Source organism: Mytilus galloprovincialis, chromosome 10 (assembly GCF_965363235.1).
Source record: "Mytilus galloprovincialis chromosome 10, xbMytGall1.hap1.1, whole genome shotgun sequence".
Classification (NCBI taxonomy): Eukaryota; Metazoa; Mollusca; class Bivalvia; order Mytilida; family Mytilidae; genus Mytilus; species Mytilus galloprovincialis.
The window spans coordinates 55020585-55039946 of NC_134847.1; the positions used below are offsets into that span (position 1 = coordinate 55020585).

The 19362-nt window shown below is 30.8% G+C and overlaps 1 protein-coding gene across 1 annotated transcript in view; it reads right to left on the reverse strand.

The window, feature by feature from the left end:
* Nucleotides 1–4743: 4743 nt before the first annotated feature.
* The window catches only part of LOC143047878 (hemicentin-1-like), a 59543-nt gene continuing 44924 nt past the window's right edge, over nt 4744–19362 (reverse strand). The window contains exons 21-36 of the mRNA XM_076221201.1: nt 19078–19224; nt 18260–18364; nt 16836–16930; nt 14840–15031; nt 14525–14596; nt 13063–13171; nt 12521–12640; nt 11565–11643; nt 11028–11145; nt 9865–9911; nt 7721–7844; nt 7402–7505; nt 6855–6984; nt 6350–6500; nt 5417–5486; nt 4744–4788 (exon numbers count right to left, since the gene is read on the reverse strand). Coding sequence (XP_076077316.1) covers nt 7404–7505; nt 7721–7844; nt 9865–9911; nt 11028–11145; nt 11565–11643; nt 12521–12640; nt 13063–13171; nt 14525–14596; nt 14840–15031; nt 16836–16930; nt 18260–18364; nt 19078–19224 — 1310 coding nt within the window. The 3' untranslated portion in view covers nt 4744–4788; nt 5417–5486; nt 6350–6500; nt 6855–6984; nt 7402–7403. The remainder of the gene's footprint in view (nt 4789–5416; nt 5487–6349; nt 6501–6854; nt 6985–7401; nt 7506–7720; nt 7845–9864; nt 9912–11027; nt 11146–11564; nt 11644–12520; nt 12641–13062; nt 13172–14524; nt 14597–14839; nt 15032–16835; nt 16931–18259; nt 18365–19077; nt 19225–19362) is intronic.

Below are 19362 nucleotides of genomic sequence, written 5' to 3' on the forward strand. Positions count from 1 at the left end.
AAAATGAATTGATCAATAAGTACAATATGTATTTTTGTAATGATAAGATATAAAAATAGATTATAAAATATCAGTTACTAGTATATGCATATATGTTCATACTCATTAAAAATTGTATTTATGATATATTGATACGAACATATATAAAAATTCATTCAGTTAATAACTTCTCGCCACTGTTTAACTTAATAGTCAGCTGACCACCTTATTTTGTTCCCTCTTTGATCCTGATACTCGTCTGGTTTCCTTTGTCGTTCATTTCCGAACGTGGAAGACGGATTTTCCACAGCTGGTCGCCTGTTCTGTTGATTGGACATAACGGGATTATCAAAATAATACACACTGATGTTTTCAGGGCGGCTGTTGTATTGGCTTCTTCGTTTGTCCTTTTTTTGAGATTTCTCTCTGTTTTGGTTGTGGCTCCCTGATGCAACGGTGTGAGATCGTCTTAGGACAACATCTTTGTTGTCATTAGATTGCTGTGGGTAAGAAAGAAAGGATATTTTTTTTAATAAGATTTGCTTTTATCAAAATGAATACTAATAAATTGGTATTTTAATACATGCTGCCAATTCTTTAGTTTCTATGTTGTTTTGTGTACTGTTGGTTGTCCATTTGCCTTTTGCGTTTTAAGCCATGGCGTTGTCACTTCATTTTTGATTTGTGAGTTTGTGGTACTATCTTTCGCCTCTCTTTAAGAGGCAATGATTAAATCACATGACTTTTAAATGGCGTGAAATTATCAGATGTATGTCTCCAATTTACATCCAGAATTTGTAATTGAATCAACTTGCCATTTCATTTTAATATTTGATAAATTCATACTTATCTTTAAAACAATCTACCTTTTCGTTATTTTCGTATGATTTCGATATGTTCTGAACACTGGTTGGTTTTCCATTATCAGCTTTGACAGGTCCGTATACATCTGTTGTAGATTTTGAATCATTTTCTGGTGTAATGCCCTTATCCCCTTTTAGGCTATTTTGATTGGTATTTCTACTATTCTCAAAACTTGTGACCAGACTATCATTAAGTTTTTTTGCTTTCAAAATGCTAGTTGAATCTGTAAAAATAGTAACCGAATGCTATTTTAAAAATGCTAACACTTATACATGTTATATGTCTTTACAAATATACGTTTAATTGCATAATTTGGATAGATTTAAGCCAAGACGTATGTTTTCATCTCCTACGTTTAACCAATAAACAAAGGCAGCGGCCATTGCAGAAACACTTTTGTCCGATAGTTTTATACAATTGTTAGAGAGTTAACCACTGAATACGTGTGTCACATATGTGGAAGGATAATTTGTATCTATCGTTACGCCTTGTTTTTGCTAACGTTATCTTGGTTGATTTTTGTAGAGGTTCGTGTTGCTCAGATGTTTAATTCATAAGAATATGTTGTTTTTGTCATATTTTTCTTAAATTTATTGCGCCTATTTGTAAGGAGTAGTTTATTTTTTTTCACTTAACCTTGAGCCTACCTTATAAACGATCTTACAGTGTTAAAAATTAAATCCGATAGTGTATTATATATTCAATTATTTTATAATGTCATGTACTCAGATTTGACATACTTTTGATATGAAATATTTCAATGTATTTTCCGGTCATTTAATTTTTTTTTGTCAATTTTTTCATTATCTTTTTCTTTAGAGCACGAAGTTTGCTGTTCTTTCGACGTTTGATTTTTGAATGCCCATTAATATATATCTTTATTTTTCAAATAGTTTTTAAAAGACAAAATAGAACATTGCTTTCTTTCCACAACCCTTACCAGACGACTCCCTTTTCGAATCACTGGTTGACGTAGCAAAACTTTCCCTGGTAGTTTTCTGAAGACAAAAAGAACAGTATTCGATCATTACATACATCCATTCAAAAACATTTCTGTTATCTATAGTGAAACTGATTGGTATATTTATTCAATATATTAATTATTGTAAAACATCTTATTTCTATCACAGGGAAACCATCTAAGTAGAAAAAGTAGAACTCAACGAATTTTCACTGAGTTTGGTTATTCAAGGTTATCATTTTGATCTGAGTGTCACTGATGAGTCTAATATAGACGAAACGCTTGCTGGTGTATTAAATTATACAACTGGAAATACTTGCAGCTAATTGTATATTATTAGTTTGTCTGTTGTAAAGTTTGAAAACAAGACGCTCTCAAGAGCCTGAATCGCTCACCTGGTAAACAATGCCTTATTGAACATATTGAACCATGCCAGGCAAACATGTACAGCTAACAATTCTTCAATATTACAAATATATATGACTTACTGTTTATAAATAAAGAAAATGTGACCAAAACACAAACACTTAAAACTTACCGCTGTTAAAAAGTCATTATTCGATTGAAAGAATACAAATACGGGTTACAAACTAATACCGACGGAATCTACTAACTTTTGAGTTTTATTTTGAGTAAATTGTAGATATATACTTACTTGTGAGCTTTGTTTTGAGTAAATTGATGATTTATCAGCTCCCTTTACTCGCATCGTTTGTATTCCTTCTCGAATCTGTTGGTTTAAAACTGTATGGAATAGGAAAATGAAAAATCCCTGAAATCATACGATAAAAATATCTTAGAAAAACATATATTCAAATCCCAGAGTAATTATTACTAATTTCTTTGCAAATCTAATACGTCCTTGACCTCCATTTTTTAAAGTTTGACCGTTCCTGATGAAAGAAAATCCACAAAAGAATTTCAAAAGCTTATACAAATTTATAATTGTTATTTTCATTTTTCATTTACAAGACATAACTAATCACTGAAGTGAACATGCTATTGAAAAAGAATCACCGAAAAAGACAGAAAAATGGAGGACGTGTGCTCCTGATTCACGCATTTCAATTCACTCGACGACTCTCGTTGATGGTCATTATGAAACGACAATATGTGATTCTTAATTCGTTTCTTTGTGCTTGATTCAAACGTTCAGCTATTTAAATTTTGGCGGTATCTGGTGTGTCGTATAAAGACGTAAGGCAAAATTGTAGTACAAAATTATACGCATTTATTTTCTTATGAGTTTTAAAGATATTCTGATATCCTTTTTGATTTGTTATATATCCAACTGCAGACCTAATAATTTTACCTGTAAAGAGTTAACAACTGCAAACAAATACTGGAACACAACTGTCTCCTCGTTAACCGAGAACACACCAAGGACCCACGTGACACCAAACAATGGTAATACAACACACAAACTCCTTATTCCAGCTCTGCAATAAAAATTACATGTTATCAAGATTTTCCTTATGATTATGAAAACAGAGCGGAAACGTCAACGAAAAAATGCTTTGATCATGCAGTATTATTCTATATTATTTGAATAACAGTATTTAATGAACTCATTTCAATTGAATGTAATCTTTTTTATATAACTTTATCAGATCCGATATGTAAGCAAATAAAGTCAACAGTAGTATACCGCTGTTCAAAAGTCATAAATCGATTCAGAGAAAACAAATCCGGGTTAAAAATTGAAACAGAGTGATAAAACATCCACTATCACAGAAAAAAACCAACATACATGTAGATGAACTATAAGATAACAACAGCCACATTCCTCACATGGTACAGAAATTAAAAAAAATAATGGTGAGGTGAACCTGGTTTATGGCTAGCCAAACCTTCGCACTGTATGTCAATGTTAAATATACCGCTTAGATGACAACATTTCAAGACTGGTATACAGTACAAAATTAATGCATGAACAATAAAAGCTAATACCTAAACATAATCTTGGACAGAACACAAAAACAGCTGAACAGAATAGATTAAAGAAATGTGTGTCTGTTAAACTAATAAATCAACGCCACAAAACATATTTAGTAACCTACTTTGCTCGTTCTTTTGTTGTCTTGTCCATCATGGCATGAGTGGCAAACATAGTCCTCAACACCAAAATGAGAATAATAAGGTTTACCTAAAAAATGACAGAGGTTATGTTTTTATTGGATCTTATTAAAAACATGTTAAGGATGTTCGCTGCTCAGTTTCAAAATAAATAACTTTTCATAAAACTAGTATTTACTGATATTTCAAGATATTAGCCATTTGAATTTTGGCGGGAATATGCTCTCTCTTGGTTTTTCATAGCTTTATCATTGACCAGTTAAAGTACTCTAATACTATTAAGAAATAAATAAAATTGTATAAGACTTTTACAAATGACTTATAATTATACATGTAAAAGATTTTTAAAAAGAAAACTGGGGTTCATGGGGAAATTTTTTTAAGGCATTCAAATGAATAAAACCAGAGGATTCCGAAAATCAGACAAAAATTCCAAACATGACAAGCAGACATCCTTAAATATTATAATTATTCTTTAGAGCTCGAATTGTTTATGGAGACAATTTTTATAATAATGTTTGATGAATTAAGAAAGTTTGAATAACAGCTTTTTTTTTAAAACGTTTTAGGTTAACAATTTGGTGTTTCTTTTTAATTCATTGAACTGTTTTTATTGGCCAATGACTTATTAGAGCATGGCATCAAGGCATCAGTCTATTGTTAATGACTATATGTTGCTCTCTATATTTTGTTTGCTGTTTTTGTTGTAGGGTTAATGTCTAATCGATGTGTATCTAAAATCTCATATTTCTAGGGACATCGAGTTTTTACAAATTAAAAAAAAAATTCTTTAATTATGAAATAGCTTATTGTAAGATTAAAAGCTGTTATTTTTTCGTACCAAAATAACAGTTAATGCAGGTCCCACAAATGCCCATATCAAGTTGGACTCAACAGAAAGCCAGCAACTGAAAAGAAAATTAAAAAATGTATTTTCATTTTAAATGAGGCTATGCGGTTAATTGAATATTTGTACTAACAATTTGCTAAAGTCATTGTTTTAGTATCAAATTTCATTTGAAATACGTTTTTATAAAAGTATATGAAACACAAAAAAAAAGAAGTTAGCAATACTACACTAAATGGTGAGGTCTAGCAAAATCCTTTACAGTAATGCATATGGTAACAAGGTTTATATGTATGGCATGTGTTTCTGAAACAAACTAAATAAGGTATGCTTCAGATAAAAGATTTGGTAAGACAAATATACAGAAAAAAATAATTAAAAACAGTTTCATTTTTTTTTCAAGTATGTGCAAACCAGTTTCAGATCGGTAAAAAGAATCAAAGGAATGATTTTCAACATTATTTGTGGGAGTATAGTAATTATTATAATTTGCAATTGTTATTTGATTTCTTTTTGATGACATTTGTTGTATTTGTTGCAATCGTATTGTAAGATTGGAGGTCCTCTCTGGTCACTACGGCTTCAATCATGAATAACCATGCTGAAAGTGGCGGTAAATACAAATCAACCAATCAATCAATCGTATTTGTGAATAAGATATAAAAAAAAGAAAAGAATATGATAAATACTATTGAGAATTTCCATATCCGTCTAGTTTGGTTGCACCCATAGATATTCCGACTATGACAGCTGGAGAAACTACAAAAAACAAGATTGAAATGAGCAATTACAGAAAGTACGAAATGTATTAAAAGAATATGATTGATTCAACAATATCAGAAAGAATGTGTGATCTATTGATGCTGTTTTGGCAATGCAAGAATAAAATGGTTAAGCTGGATTGAAAAGTAAAAATTGAAAATTCTACAGATACTTTACAAGATGACCACATATATTTTTATCATTGTCGAAGCCTAGTCATCTTTCTTATAATATATTTCACGGAATATCTATAAACCACGAATAATGCAAAAGGTGTCATGTGAGGAGCATGATTTGTAGACTATTCCAGGCCAATTTATAGACCAACTAGATTGTTGGTTTGGCCTAGTAGTCTGTTGTTTTCTGTGTAGAATTTAAGACTATTGTTTGTTTTTCTTAAATTCATTTTACATTTTGTGCAAGGGTGATGTTAGTTTCATTGATTGCACCTTGGGTATCATCCATCAAAGAGCAGAACTTCAGTTAAAAAATGAAGAAAAAAAATTAATTAAATGAAAATACATCGTATATTCTGTATATTCTTCAACGTTTTACCCTTTATGAATAATTTCGATTGTTTTAGGGAGGTTTGTGTAAGTGTTTGCGCTCGGCAAAAAATCGTTACTTTTTTTGTTTTTTTATAAAAGAATAGTGTATATCGTGATAATTTAAACGTTGAAAATGCAATACTGTACCCCAGCACAGTGGCGGATGCAGGAATTTTCGAAAGGGGGGGTGCTAGCCCAGGGCAAAGGGGGGGGGTGCAGGGGGGTGCAAACATATGTCCCGATTCAAATGCATTGATCGGCCAAAATAAAGGGGGGGTGCGGACCCCCGGAACCCCCCTCTGGATCCGCCACTGCAGCATGTTGGTATCAGCCATTTTGTTCTTGAAGATGTTGCGAAAACAAAAAGGACGGACATTGCAATTTCAATTCCTTCCGCAAGCATAAAGGCGAAGTCTACCAAGAAGATATAATGTAACAGTACCGCCATAGCTGTGCAGACTTTCTACAATTTATCAAGGTATTACAAATTAACATAAACATTTGTTAGGTTTGGTAAATCACAAATAATGTTATATTTATGAACTTTAATAGAATTAGATTCAAACGAAATTTAATACAAGATTTAATGAATCTGGCATATGATATGCATTTTATGTGTATTTCTTCGCAAATTCTTACCTGCAACCAAAGGCCTGTCATAAATTATAAGGAGAATGGTTCACATTTATATGGTACGTACATAAATCCCTCTCTATTCAACTTAAGTCAGTTGTTCTTTATATGTTTGTTTTTCAAGATAGAAGACATCACGCTTTGTTTGAATATAATTCTTGTTATTCACAAATAAGTTACATACCTTATTGCCAGTCTGTGTTACTCCTGATAAAAACAAGATGTAGGACAGCGTCAAGGCAACACAAAAATTAACCAGTAAGATTGCTTTATCCCTTTTTATTTTTCTTCCGCGCATATCACATGTTAGTTGTCTACAAAAATAAGACAATGACACACACATCATTCGTACAAGTATAAGGATTCTTTGTTTCGGATACACTTAAACACTATGAACAGAGATGGATTTCAATGTTTCGTATTTATACTTTTTGTATGTAGATACCACATTCGTTCACTACAATATTGTTTTTGAAATATGATGAGTAAAGAGATTGTATTTTGTTCTTCAGAAAGTACTAATATTTTGAAAACGTTCTTATAGTAATTCGCATTAGATTTTCTTAATTAAATCTTATTCATTCACATGGTAAGAAAACAAGTGAATATACAAAAAAACGAAACAACTCAAAACGACAGATCAATTAATAAAATGTAAACTTCAACTCAGCAGAACGCTATTCTTATGTAAGTCATTTATTTTGTAGATGCCTTTGATATTTTTAAATTACCTCTATAACATTGCATGGATCATAACTGTAACAACAAGAAATAAGATTGAAATACCACAACCAGCAGCAGATATTTTACTTAACACCAAGCTGTGTGATGGAGGCTGCAAATAGAAAGAAAATACAAACACTTCTGATTTTTTAAAATAAAAACTTTTGCTACGCACAATATTGATTTGGATAATTATTGAATGTGTATTTTCAATGGGATACCCATCAATTAGGCAGCAACCCAATGGCACAAAACTCCACAATGTTCTGTAAATTTATATTCAATAATATTCTGAAGTCATTCTGCAACCTTTTTATAAATACTCACTGCTCTTCCCGGACTCATAAGTAGTGCAAAATTAGTAGTGTGGTCATATTGGCATACTGTTACTCCTTCTGATGTCGTCACTAGTTTTGAACCAATAAAAGACCAAGCACCGTTTGGTGTGTTTCTGTAAAAAGTAAAAAGTAAATTTTTTTTTAAGCAATCATTCACAACTATCATTTTACTGTTTGTATATGCAAAAGCAATGCAGGATAAATATGTAACACTACCAAACGTGTCCTTCCCCCCAAACGTGTCCGATTTCCCCAAACGTGTCTATAAAATTCAATGTTCCCCAAACGTGTCCGATTTCATAACCCCAAACGTGTCAAATAATATTGTTATCCGCCAAAACGTGTCCAATATTTAACGCCAGAACGTCTCACGTCTTTTAGCGCTAATACCATGAATACATGTATCTCCTAATGAAACAACTAGTAACGTTTACGGCAATTCTATTGTGGTGGACACAGGTGATAAAGTTGTCATTTATTATCATTAGTTAGTGCAATGCCGGTTTATAATAATTATCATAAATCCAAATTTAGTCTGTAATTGTGAATAAACTTTTGAATGAAATTGCTTAATGTCCAGTTGCAAGTATTTCTTATTCATATAGAGAGAACATACAAATAATTCTAGAGCTTGTATTAATCGTTAACTTTGTAAATTATTGTGTACTAATAAACTTCAATGATGCTTTATATATTTATCCGAATATTGCACGGCAGGCTTTCAGCAGGATTTTTTTCACTTTTGTCAACAGTTCTCAATTTGAATTATATGTATTTTCAAAGCTCATCAAATCATATACGGATAGTCAGGTTTTTAATAAAATTTAATAAATGTTAGGTTTCCACCATATCTTAAGATAAAATATTTACAGCGAACATATAGTTTTTCAAGTTTCAATGTTTTTACATTTGCTTTATAGATTAACTTTACACTGTTTATGGCGTATTTCATGCATATTTAGAGAGAACATACAAGTTTAAATGTTTTTACATTTCTACTGTTTAAATTAACGTTAGACTGTTGATTGCGTATTTTCCAGTTGCCAGTATTTCATGCATATTTAAAGAGAGAACATAGTTTTTACATTTGTACTATATAAATTAACTTTAGACTGTTGATTGCGTATTGTCCAGATGAAAGTGTTTCATGCATATTATGACAGAACGTAAAAGTTTTAATGCGTAGAGAAAGGGACATTATTACGAAATATATACAGTTTAACTTACAATATACATACGACATAGCCGAAATGACGCCCCAACTTTTATACAGTTTATACAGCTTGTTTATAAAAGTACTTACGTACCTTATCTATATTTTTAATGAAATAGTAAAATTAGTATACGTTAATGAAATAGCAATAACCAAATAACGCTTGACATGGACACGTTTTGGGGATTGGACAGGTTTGTGGGTTAATTGAAAAATGGACACGTTTTGGGCGTCTATATAAATGCCACCCTTTGGCGCCCTTTTGCAACTATACATATTTTACAGTTCAGTGACGTTATGTGGACACGTTTGGGGGAATCGGACACGTTTGGGAGGAAGGACACGTTTCTCTGAGTGTTACAAATATATAACCTTTAATGAATTTTTTACATTAATGCCCAAGTCTTAAGTATTCCGTATTAATACAATTGTTATTTTCCTCAATGTTTTATTGATGGATAGGCGAAATAAAGGTTATATACAAAAAGTGTAAATAATCTTTCTCACAATAATTAACGTTTTACTATGTTAAATTGTTGGATGTTAAAGGTTTAACAAATTATGCGAAATCATTTTTCATCGGTATGGTGCTAGAAATTAAAGGTTTAAACCATATCAGTTTTGTTCTCCTGCTTCAACAGAAGTGTCAGACGAAGGAACATTGCTGTTTCCTTTAAGCCATTTGTTCATTGTTTAATTATAGAGTACTTCCATTATGCTTTCTTTTCTATAATTAGTTGTTTTTCTTTTCTTTTCTTGAGTGTAATTTTATTCTTTAAGAGATGGATATTTTTAACAAAGATTAATTGGCTGCAAAATATACACACGTATCTGTACTGTTCAATTCTTTCATGGTGCATCAAATTACATTTGATATTCTTTTTTCTATTTTGAAACAATATGATGTAACATGTACTTACACAGCATCAAAATCCCAAAATGCACAGACAGGATTTGAGTAATTGACCTGAAATATAAAAATAAATAGGCAATTTAAAATTAATCAAGAAAAAGATTTTGTGTATCAGTTTTGAGTGTCTTTGGTGGTAATATTTCCCGTTTTAATACTGTCTTTTCTTATTATGCTTCATAAAAAACAACACCAAAAGGATAACTACAAGTTTGTCTTAACTTAATACTAGCTCACTTGAAATGAAACGATAAAAGTTTAGGCTTTCTTCGAAAATCAAACAGTTCTTTTAAATTGACAAAAAAAAGATGAATATGTTTAGATGTAAAACAGGTTAATATAACCTTTCTTTTAAAAGCAAATCCTTTATCATGTCAATATGTTCAGTACTGCCACTGATTTATTGTTCTCCCATACTCCAATTCTCTGACATTTTTTAAAATGAAGGGAAAAAAAAGTAAACCAACACGAAGCCAGAAAGTTCTTACCAATTATAGTAGAACAAACAATCTTTATCAATAAGTAAGAACTACATATGGAAACGCATGTAATCTATAAAATAACCCACATATACTTTTGCTCTACTGTTTCACGTTTTATACACATGCTCCATGATTATTTGTTGAAAGTTTAACAAGTTCACGATCTGTAAACTTTGACAACAAAAAATGAAAGTTAATAAGCAGTCAAAGTTTTTAATCAACAGAACCAAAATGAAATATTTTTTTGTCGTGCAAAAAGTACTTATTGATTTTCGTCTTCTTAAATATGCATGAATTGGTCAAATAATTTCCTCTATATATTATAATTAACTGAAACTCGTTTTATATGACATTTGGCTAAATTGGATTCATATAAATTCATGTCCATTCCATCTATTTCGAGATAAGCATTTAATTCATCTGGAATCAGCCTCTGGAATATGAGTGTTACAAAACTTACAATGCTTAAAGTACACTGGATAGTTTGTTAAATGGTTCATAGCGAATTGTTGTTTACTTCGGTTTGAAGTCGTCTCATTACCTTATACGTCACCTTTTTATTCGTGCTAATGATTGACGTGTCTGTAATTTGAGCATCATGTTCAGCTAAAATTTGCCGATTAAAAATCATATCATATTCCATTTTAGCAGGACGAACATAAGTATAAAATGTATTCTAATGTAGACATACCTGTACATGTTCAAATTTTATAATCAGTGGACGTTGTAAACTGGTTGGCGTAGGTTCAATAGAAAAATCTATTACTACCGAGTTTATATCATAACTTCCATTAGTTGCTACGACCGAACTGAAACCAATGAACAAACAAATATACATATATTCAGCATAAGAATAATTAATATTTTAACAAAGTACATTTAAATAGCACAGTTATCATGTTATAGTTTAAATGATAAAACAGAAACGCAAAAAGGCTGATTTTGAGTGATAACATTCAAATAAATGTCCTTTAGCTGGAATATACAATTTTATTGAACACTATTTATCAAAATGTATGCTGATATGGAAAAACATGTTTCTTTCTGAAATCATCAGTTTTAGTGAAAGATTTTGGCCCGTTAGATGTTTTGTGGTTGCAACACAATAATTATGCCTTTAGATCAATGTTCGATTTTGATTACAACATTTGTAGTATCTTCTGTTTTCGAAGTAAATAGTTGGATGTCTTATTATAAGCTTACCAGCGATAACCATACAAAAACGTACCCTTCAGACAAATAATATTCATGAAATAAATTCGAAATATTTCTGTAGTATGTTATACTATATCCGACTGGTTGCTTCCCTGTAGCAATTAAAAAAATATATATGCAATTATGGTAATTATCTAATTTTAAAATTCAACTTTGTGATAAAAATCCCAAAAGGTCAAATATTGAACAAAACCGACCACTGTTTCTCACACTTTAAAGTCATAACATCATTGTAAAAACTGTATAAAGACGTTGTTTGTATTTTGTGTGAATTTGGATAGATTATGACGTTTGTCCGTGATTTCTTAAACAAACAATTACTTTTAGTAAACAATTTAATGTAACTATACACACCATGAGATATAACTTCACTGTGTCCTTATTTATTTGATCAAATATGTGAAGAAAAAAAAATATCAAAGGAACAGCAAACCCAAATTTGCGTAAAAAAATATATCAACAGAAAAAGACTGATAACACCATGACTAGAGAAATAAATAGACAATCAGACACACCACACTCTACATTACACAAACTCAACATTGAATGATTGAGAAGAGAAAACCCTGCAAAAATATCCGGATGAAACAAGTTGCTTAGATGTAGTAAGTAGTATTTTGCTCTGAAAGAAACACCCGTCGTGTATCTAACATCTAGTTAACAGATGATGGTAAGTCACAACAAGTTGCAAACATTGTATCTTTATTATATTAAAAAAAAAAGCTTAATTGTTTTTTTTTAATTACTTGATTCAGGTTTTCCACATAAGCTATGAGAAGAAATTTAAAAACTACTGCTTGCTTAATAGTGAGTCGAGCAAACAGCAGCCATATGTCTTTAAGAAATTTGACACAAATTATTGTTAAGGCAGAATGAAATTGATTTGTTATGTTTCGAAGTAGTATAAACAGAACTAGAACAGGAGTGATCGATGAATATTTTTAGTAGAGGAAAATTATATAGTTTTACCTTCGAAGTTATCTTTACTTAATGTTACTTGATTTGTCGATTCTGTTATCCAATCAGGTAACACTTGAGTTTTCTTGGGGAATGTTATATCATCATGCAAAACCTTCCCGACTTGAACAACTGAAATGCAACAGACAGGTTAAATTTGTATTCTCCTTTCCATTGATAGATATTGAATCACTTACATTTGGTAAGATAACGTATAAGAGAACACGTGACTTAAGAGTATGTTCTAGAGAAGTTTGATGCATCTTCGCTGAATTTTAATTATGTTTGTGTGTCGTTACGTTCTCGTTGTTTGTATTTGTGTGTTTAAAATAGATTTTATCAAATAAATTTCTTTCATGTTTCATTTTTGGTTTGATTATTACTACACTGTACAAATCTTTTGATGCAAAAGTAAGTCACCAATAGGAGACCTTACTGACTGTTATCGTTTCTTAAAAGAAAGACTAGCTGGTAAGAACGACCTTTCATTGTGATGTATCTTGATTTGTAACAGGATTTGACAATTGCGTATTCCTTGTATTTCTAATACATACCTAACTGGTCTTTCTGTACAGTCCTTTGAAACACACTGTCATTTATATTTGTATACGCTTTTGTGTACACTGTGACTGCTTTTGCAATGGCTGTTACACCCGTGAAATTCTATTTCAAATATATAAGTTACTCTTTCATTATATTAAATTTATTTGAAAAAATTATAAATCGTACCAAATAACAACTCACGTTTCAGTGAATGTCCACTTTCAGAAATTCATTTATTTAGATAAAATCAAGGAAATACATTATTAATATGTATTTGAAGTTAAATAATGAGGCTAATCATTTATTGGTTATATGCATAGTAACATTATAAATGTAACTGGTTAAAAGAAATCATTGTAAAGATTAAGCTAATAATAAGAGACATTTTATCCGCTTAAAACTCATTAGTGGCGAGTAAAGCAAATCAGTTGGAAAACAACAATAATTTTTGGAAGTTAAGAATCGCAGGAAACAAAAATTACAAAAGACCTGCTCAAAACAAAGATTAAGAAATATTTGTGGTGGAAGAAACGCTTAAAAACTTTTTTTAAAGATTTATAAGTGTCATTTACAATTCACAGAAAGATTATGTATTATAATTAGTTATTAAAGTTACAACGCTTATAATTTGATACGCCAGACGGGCGTTTCATTTTAATTAGACTCATAGGTGACGCTCAGATCAAAATAGTTATAAAGCTAAACAAGTATAAGTTGATTAGTATTATGAACTCCAAAATCCCAAAATGTTGTGCCAAATACGGCTAAAGTTATCAATGCCTGGGATAAGAAAATCATAAGAAAACGTCCACTCACAGTGGCATCGACCCAGTGGTGTAAATAATTATCTAAGGTACCAGGCTTATTATTTGATACATTAGACGAGCGTTTCGTCTACATAAGACGCTCAGATCAAAATAGTTATAAAGCCAAACAAGTATAAATTTGAAGAGCATTGAGGACCCAAAATTCCTAAATGTTATGCCGAATACAGCTTTGGTAATTTACGCCTGGGATTAGAAAATCCTTACTATTATAAAAATAACAAGATGTGGAACTAGTTCACATTTTAAAATTCAACTGCAGAATGTATACATACAAACATATCTTGTTTGCCTTTATGTGATTTCAATAGTTATAGTAGCATAGCAGGTGACGTTTACCCTGTCGATGCACAAGTTTCGTTCCGTTTGGAGTTGAGTTGATTACATCAGACATTTTGTTAACCTTAACTAGTATGATAACATGGAATTGTGAGACTTGAGTATTGGTTAATTACTCTAATTTTCTTTCATAGATATCGTATATCTGATTGGATTGGATCTCGATGTTTATATTGAAGACAAAATTTAATACGCAAAGAAGACCAATTTCAACTTGAATTACATACCACTGCAAATAATGATAAATAATTTAGCTGAGTTTGATAAAAAATAGAATATGAATACTAGATACTTTTTCACTTCTACTTACCAATTGTTTCAACTGCCTCCAACTTGGTATATTCTTTTCGACCAAAAGGTTATCACACGATGACACAAAAATCTTAAAAAAGTACAGTCATATATATGAATCTTTCAGAGGAATGTAATTTCTCTCTTTCAATGTTGAGATAGCAAGAAAAAGAATTGACAAACGGTCCAAACACCCATTATGTCTTCATTGTTTCATGTCCTAAAAGTGTGTGAAATTTGTGTATTTGTTGAGGAAATTCCACATGAGATTTGTGTGTGTTTCTTATTTTTTTTTTGGTTATCTTTAGGTTTCATCGAAACAATATTTATATACCTCTAGTTGATCAATAGAAATACTGTCTGCTCTTTCTTTCGCATGACTGGCAATATTATCGAGTATTGAAGAAGATATATCCAATTCCCCTGATGTTAAGTCTTTTGGTACATCTGGTTCTGTTAATTTGTTTAAATCAACAAGAATGTTGTTCACATCTTTCACTTCGATACCATTTTTCAATAAGTCCGTCTACAAACGAAACAGTGTGTAATTATGTGAATTTAAAGGAATAATTAATTATATTTTTTTCATTCTATGAGTTCAGGTTTAGGAAATTATATTTTACCTAAACATAGCTTCTAGATGAAAGTCTATATACACTTCTTCCAGGTTTTTTTCATGATGTGGCACCATACTTTCAAGCATAGCGCTATTAAAAAAATTCTGTAAATCATCAAAAGATTTGGTCTTCAGCAGAAATTATCAAGTTAAAACGCATGTCGTTCCTTGGGACATAAGTATCAATAGTTTAATTTATTGAATTTTAATCATCCTTGAAAAAAAAATGAAAACTGTATTGGAAATGTCACTCGTGAGAACATATAAAAGATAGTTTCATAGAATGGTGCTTTAATATATTTTGTAGTTTTTGGTGTGAACTAGTTAACCATTCTTGTTGACCACTACATTTTATATTTTGATATGAACGTAATACTATGATCAATCTGAAGATAAATCTTAGTAAGAACTGTTGAATTTAACTCAAGTAAAGTAAGGCTCTAAATCAAATATCTGTTAAGATACAACATCAGCGAAACAACACTTTTATAATTAATAAAATTTAATTAGTAATTTGAAATATAAAACAATCTATATAAATGGTATTAAGAAATTACAATTGCATGAATTCATGCTGATAACGGGAGGCGAAAAATCCCAAAGGTGTATTAAAACACAGAAGGCTTTAACGAATTGACATAGCCACGACAAACAAAAAAACCCAAAAAAGAAAACAATAGTTAACTAAACACAAAGTTGAAAACCATACAAAGAACCCGGCAGTAATCTCTGATTCTCCGAAAGGGAAAGCAGATCCTGCACCATATGTGGTATCCGCGGTATCGCTCATGTAAGCACAGACCCTGTGACAAGTCGTATTCGGTAGATCTCATTCGAGGAAACGAGAACGAAATTGTGTATGATTACAACAATTGGAACATATCATTCGTCTTCTTTGAAGCATTAAGTCTGTAACAGTTAAACAACTCGTTATGGTGTCATTAACATTTTCGAAGGGCAGAATTCAACTTCATCACTTGCAACTCTAGGTTTTATTTGACAAAAAGAAGAGCACAGTTGGTTTCCATTGTCCTTCAAACGTAATGAAGTATGTTGGTTATCAAGAAATCAAGCATCAGATTTACGCCACTTTAGATAATTAAGGTATCCAATACAGTGAAGGAAAATCCAGTTCTTCATCTCTGGTTGAAATTGAATATTGAACAAACTTATTGTTATATAGGATTTTCTCCTAAGTAAGAGGCGTTCGGCTGAATGTTGAGTTTCCAAGTAAATTATCAATTACCTAATTTTCTTTTAAAGCATTTCATGTAATATGTGATTTACACACAACAATAGTGTTGTATTGGGATTTGTCTGCGGGGAAAAAACATAATTGTCATAGAGGTATGTGATTATCAACATTTGGGTCTATGCACATTGACGTAGCATTTGTATTCAAAGACCCATTACGTTTTTTTTTATTCGAATTTGTATCAATGACCTCACAGCCTTAACCAATTCACAAAAAGTATATGTGTCTTCTTTTTCTCGTTTTACCCATTGTCTGCCTGCCTTAAATATCAACTGTTACATGTAAATGAAACGACAAAGAAATTGGAAAACTGGCTGTAGCATTGAATTTTGCATACTTTCATCATCCAACAAAAAAACCAAACATGAATATATATACGGAAACTTGTGTGAAGTCAAACACAAAGACTAATGTTACAAACAACCCACAAAACTGATACAGCTATATATAAATGTATACCTCTACGTTTAAGTTTAAGAGACCATCTGCTATACATGTACTGTAATTTGGTTCTTCCCAATCACCATTACTGTTACACAATCGAGACACTGTACCTTAGAAAAATTAACACGTTGTCTTAGATATAGATAGTATATGTGTGAACATGTTTTTGTTCTTTTGTTCATAATTTTCAAGCAATATAAAAAAAAATGATTCGACAATTTTACTCAACAATCAGATACTTTCATTTGGGTATTTACTTTGTTCTTATTAATCTATAAATGATTGTTAAAATGTTTCTATATGTATAAATTTGTCACGTAACAATCTATTAGTTTCGTTCAAATTTTAAAAGTAGATTTTCTGTTTATCTCGCCTCCTCAGTTATTTCTCTGAATCAATGCAAAATTGTCAATGATTGCAATTTGACATGAAAGAAAGTAATTTGGAAGAAAGTTTTTATGTTACTATTAAATCAATTTGATTTCCTTCAGTGAAAAAAAATTCTGAAAGAAAACACTGTCTTCTATTTGACAAGGTCGGTGGCATTCAATCAATTTGACAAGAAAAATATGTATTTATTAGAACTGATATGAGATGACATTTACGACTAAAAAATGTGAAGAAGTACACAATAAAGTAATATCCATCATATTTATAGTAGTAGACTTAAAACAATAAACAAACAAAACATTATACTCTTTAAGATATAGTTGGTAAATCAACTTTAACTCAGAAGATCTCTAGTGCGTACAAGATCTACATTAGAAAGTTCATATGCATCGGTCAAGACGAAATGTTTTTACTTCATCGGAAATGTTCTACTTTTTATGTATATTTGTAAAGAGGATCATTAAAGATGTCCGCGATGAATGTATTTTTACTTCTTTAAGAAATTTACTTGAAATATTTGATACTATTTAAGCCAGATTTCAGTGAGATTGAAATCTATAGTAACCGCATAAATTTCATATGGTGAGAAACACGATGTTCGTCTTGCTATGTACATTACGTATTTATCGACATATTCAACATTTCTAAAGTTGACTATAGTCTGTCAATGCAAGGTACATGAAACATGCCAAATATACATTATGGGTCATTCGGAATCGATGGTAAGTGTACATTGATAATTTTGGACAATTTTAAAAAGATGATATGATTTCTTATGCCAATCGGACATCTGGTGATATCATAATACCGCAAAATAGCAAATGTATTGATATTGATTATATTTATCAGATTATACTTTAAGGACGAGTAATTTAATCTTTCTTTTTATTTGAGTCATATATATCAATGTTTCGTATTTTTATTTCCTTTTCATTGTAAATGAATTTAAATTAAAGTTTTGTATTCATTGTAGTACTTGAAAATTATAAGACCTCTCAAAACACTGAAAATGAAACAAAACATCTATATACAAATGATATAATAGTTACCTGCACGATCACCAGGGCATGAATTGATAACTAATGTATTTTCAACAGTGTATACCCAGAAGCCTTCAAATTGGTCCACGTTGACTGGACAATATTGATAAACAACTAAAAGAAAAACACAAAAATATTGGATAAATTAAAGAAAGCTGACATAGAAAAAAAAAGACAGGATTATCCACCAATCTTCAAATACATAAGATGTACACAATCAAAAATGAAGATATAATAATTGAAATAACAACTAATTAAAATGTTGTTTTTAATTTGTCAATGAGACACTATATCTATAAAATTCCAACGAGGAGAATATAATGCACTAACAATTTTTAAGCAAATATGGTCGATAATTAATAATATAACAATTATAGCCTTTGTATGTGGTCAAAATAAAAACAGGCTTTATCGACAAAAAGAAGTATATCGACCTCGGACTTCGTCCTCAGTCAACATATTTCTCCCAGGTCAATATATCCTTACATCGACCTCATACAAAGGCTATAATTGTATACTGGCTACATGTAAGATCAAGTCAATAAGTGTTTATCACTGTCTTTTGATTCTTTATAAGTATAATACAAGTATGTCTAAGTTAGATCGCCGATTGTTCCATTTTAAATAAGTTAATTAATAACTATGAAATTTATTATTTGCTTATATTGAAATATTTATAGCACCGATATATTTTCACCTCTTTTTTCTTAAGATGTCACAAATATATCGCAGTTCCTTTATAGGTATATAAATATCCATAACCATACATTTGTTTGATCCCATACAAATGGTCATAAAAAATATTCTGTAAAAAATTCAACACTTACCGTTGGGTTTAATTACACTGATGTGAGAGACAAGTCGATTTCCTTCCCCGTAATTGTTTATTCCAGAACATTCATACTGAACAGTGTCTTGGACTCCACTTACAACCAGCTTCGAGTGTGTATTGTCTATACGTATGATAATCTCACCTAGTATAGAAAAGATGCGTTTCATTAATTCTTTTTGAATAAACCAATCAAGGTATTAAGGTGATTGTCAATGCATGTCTTCCTAACTATCACTTTCTGCTAGTGCAAGTGTTTTGTCAGGATAATACCATTGCAAAT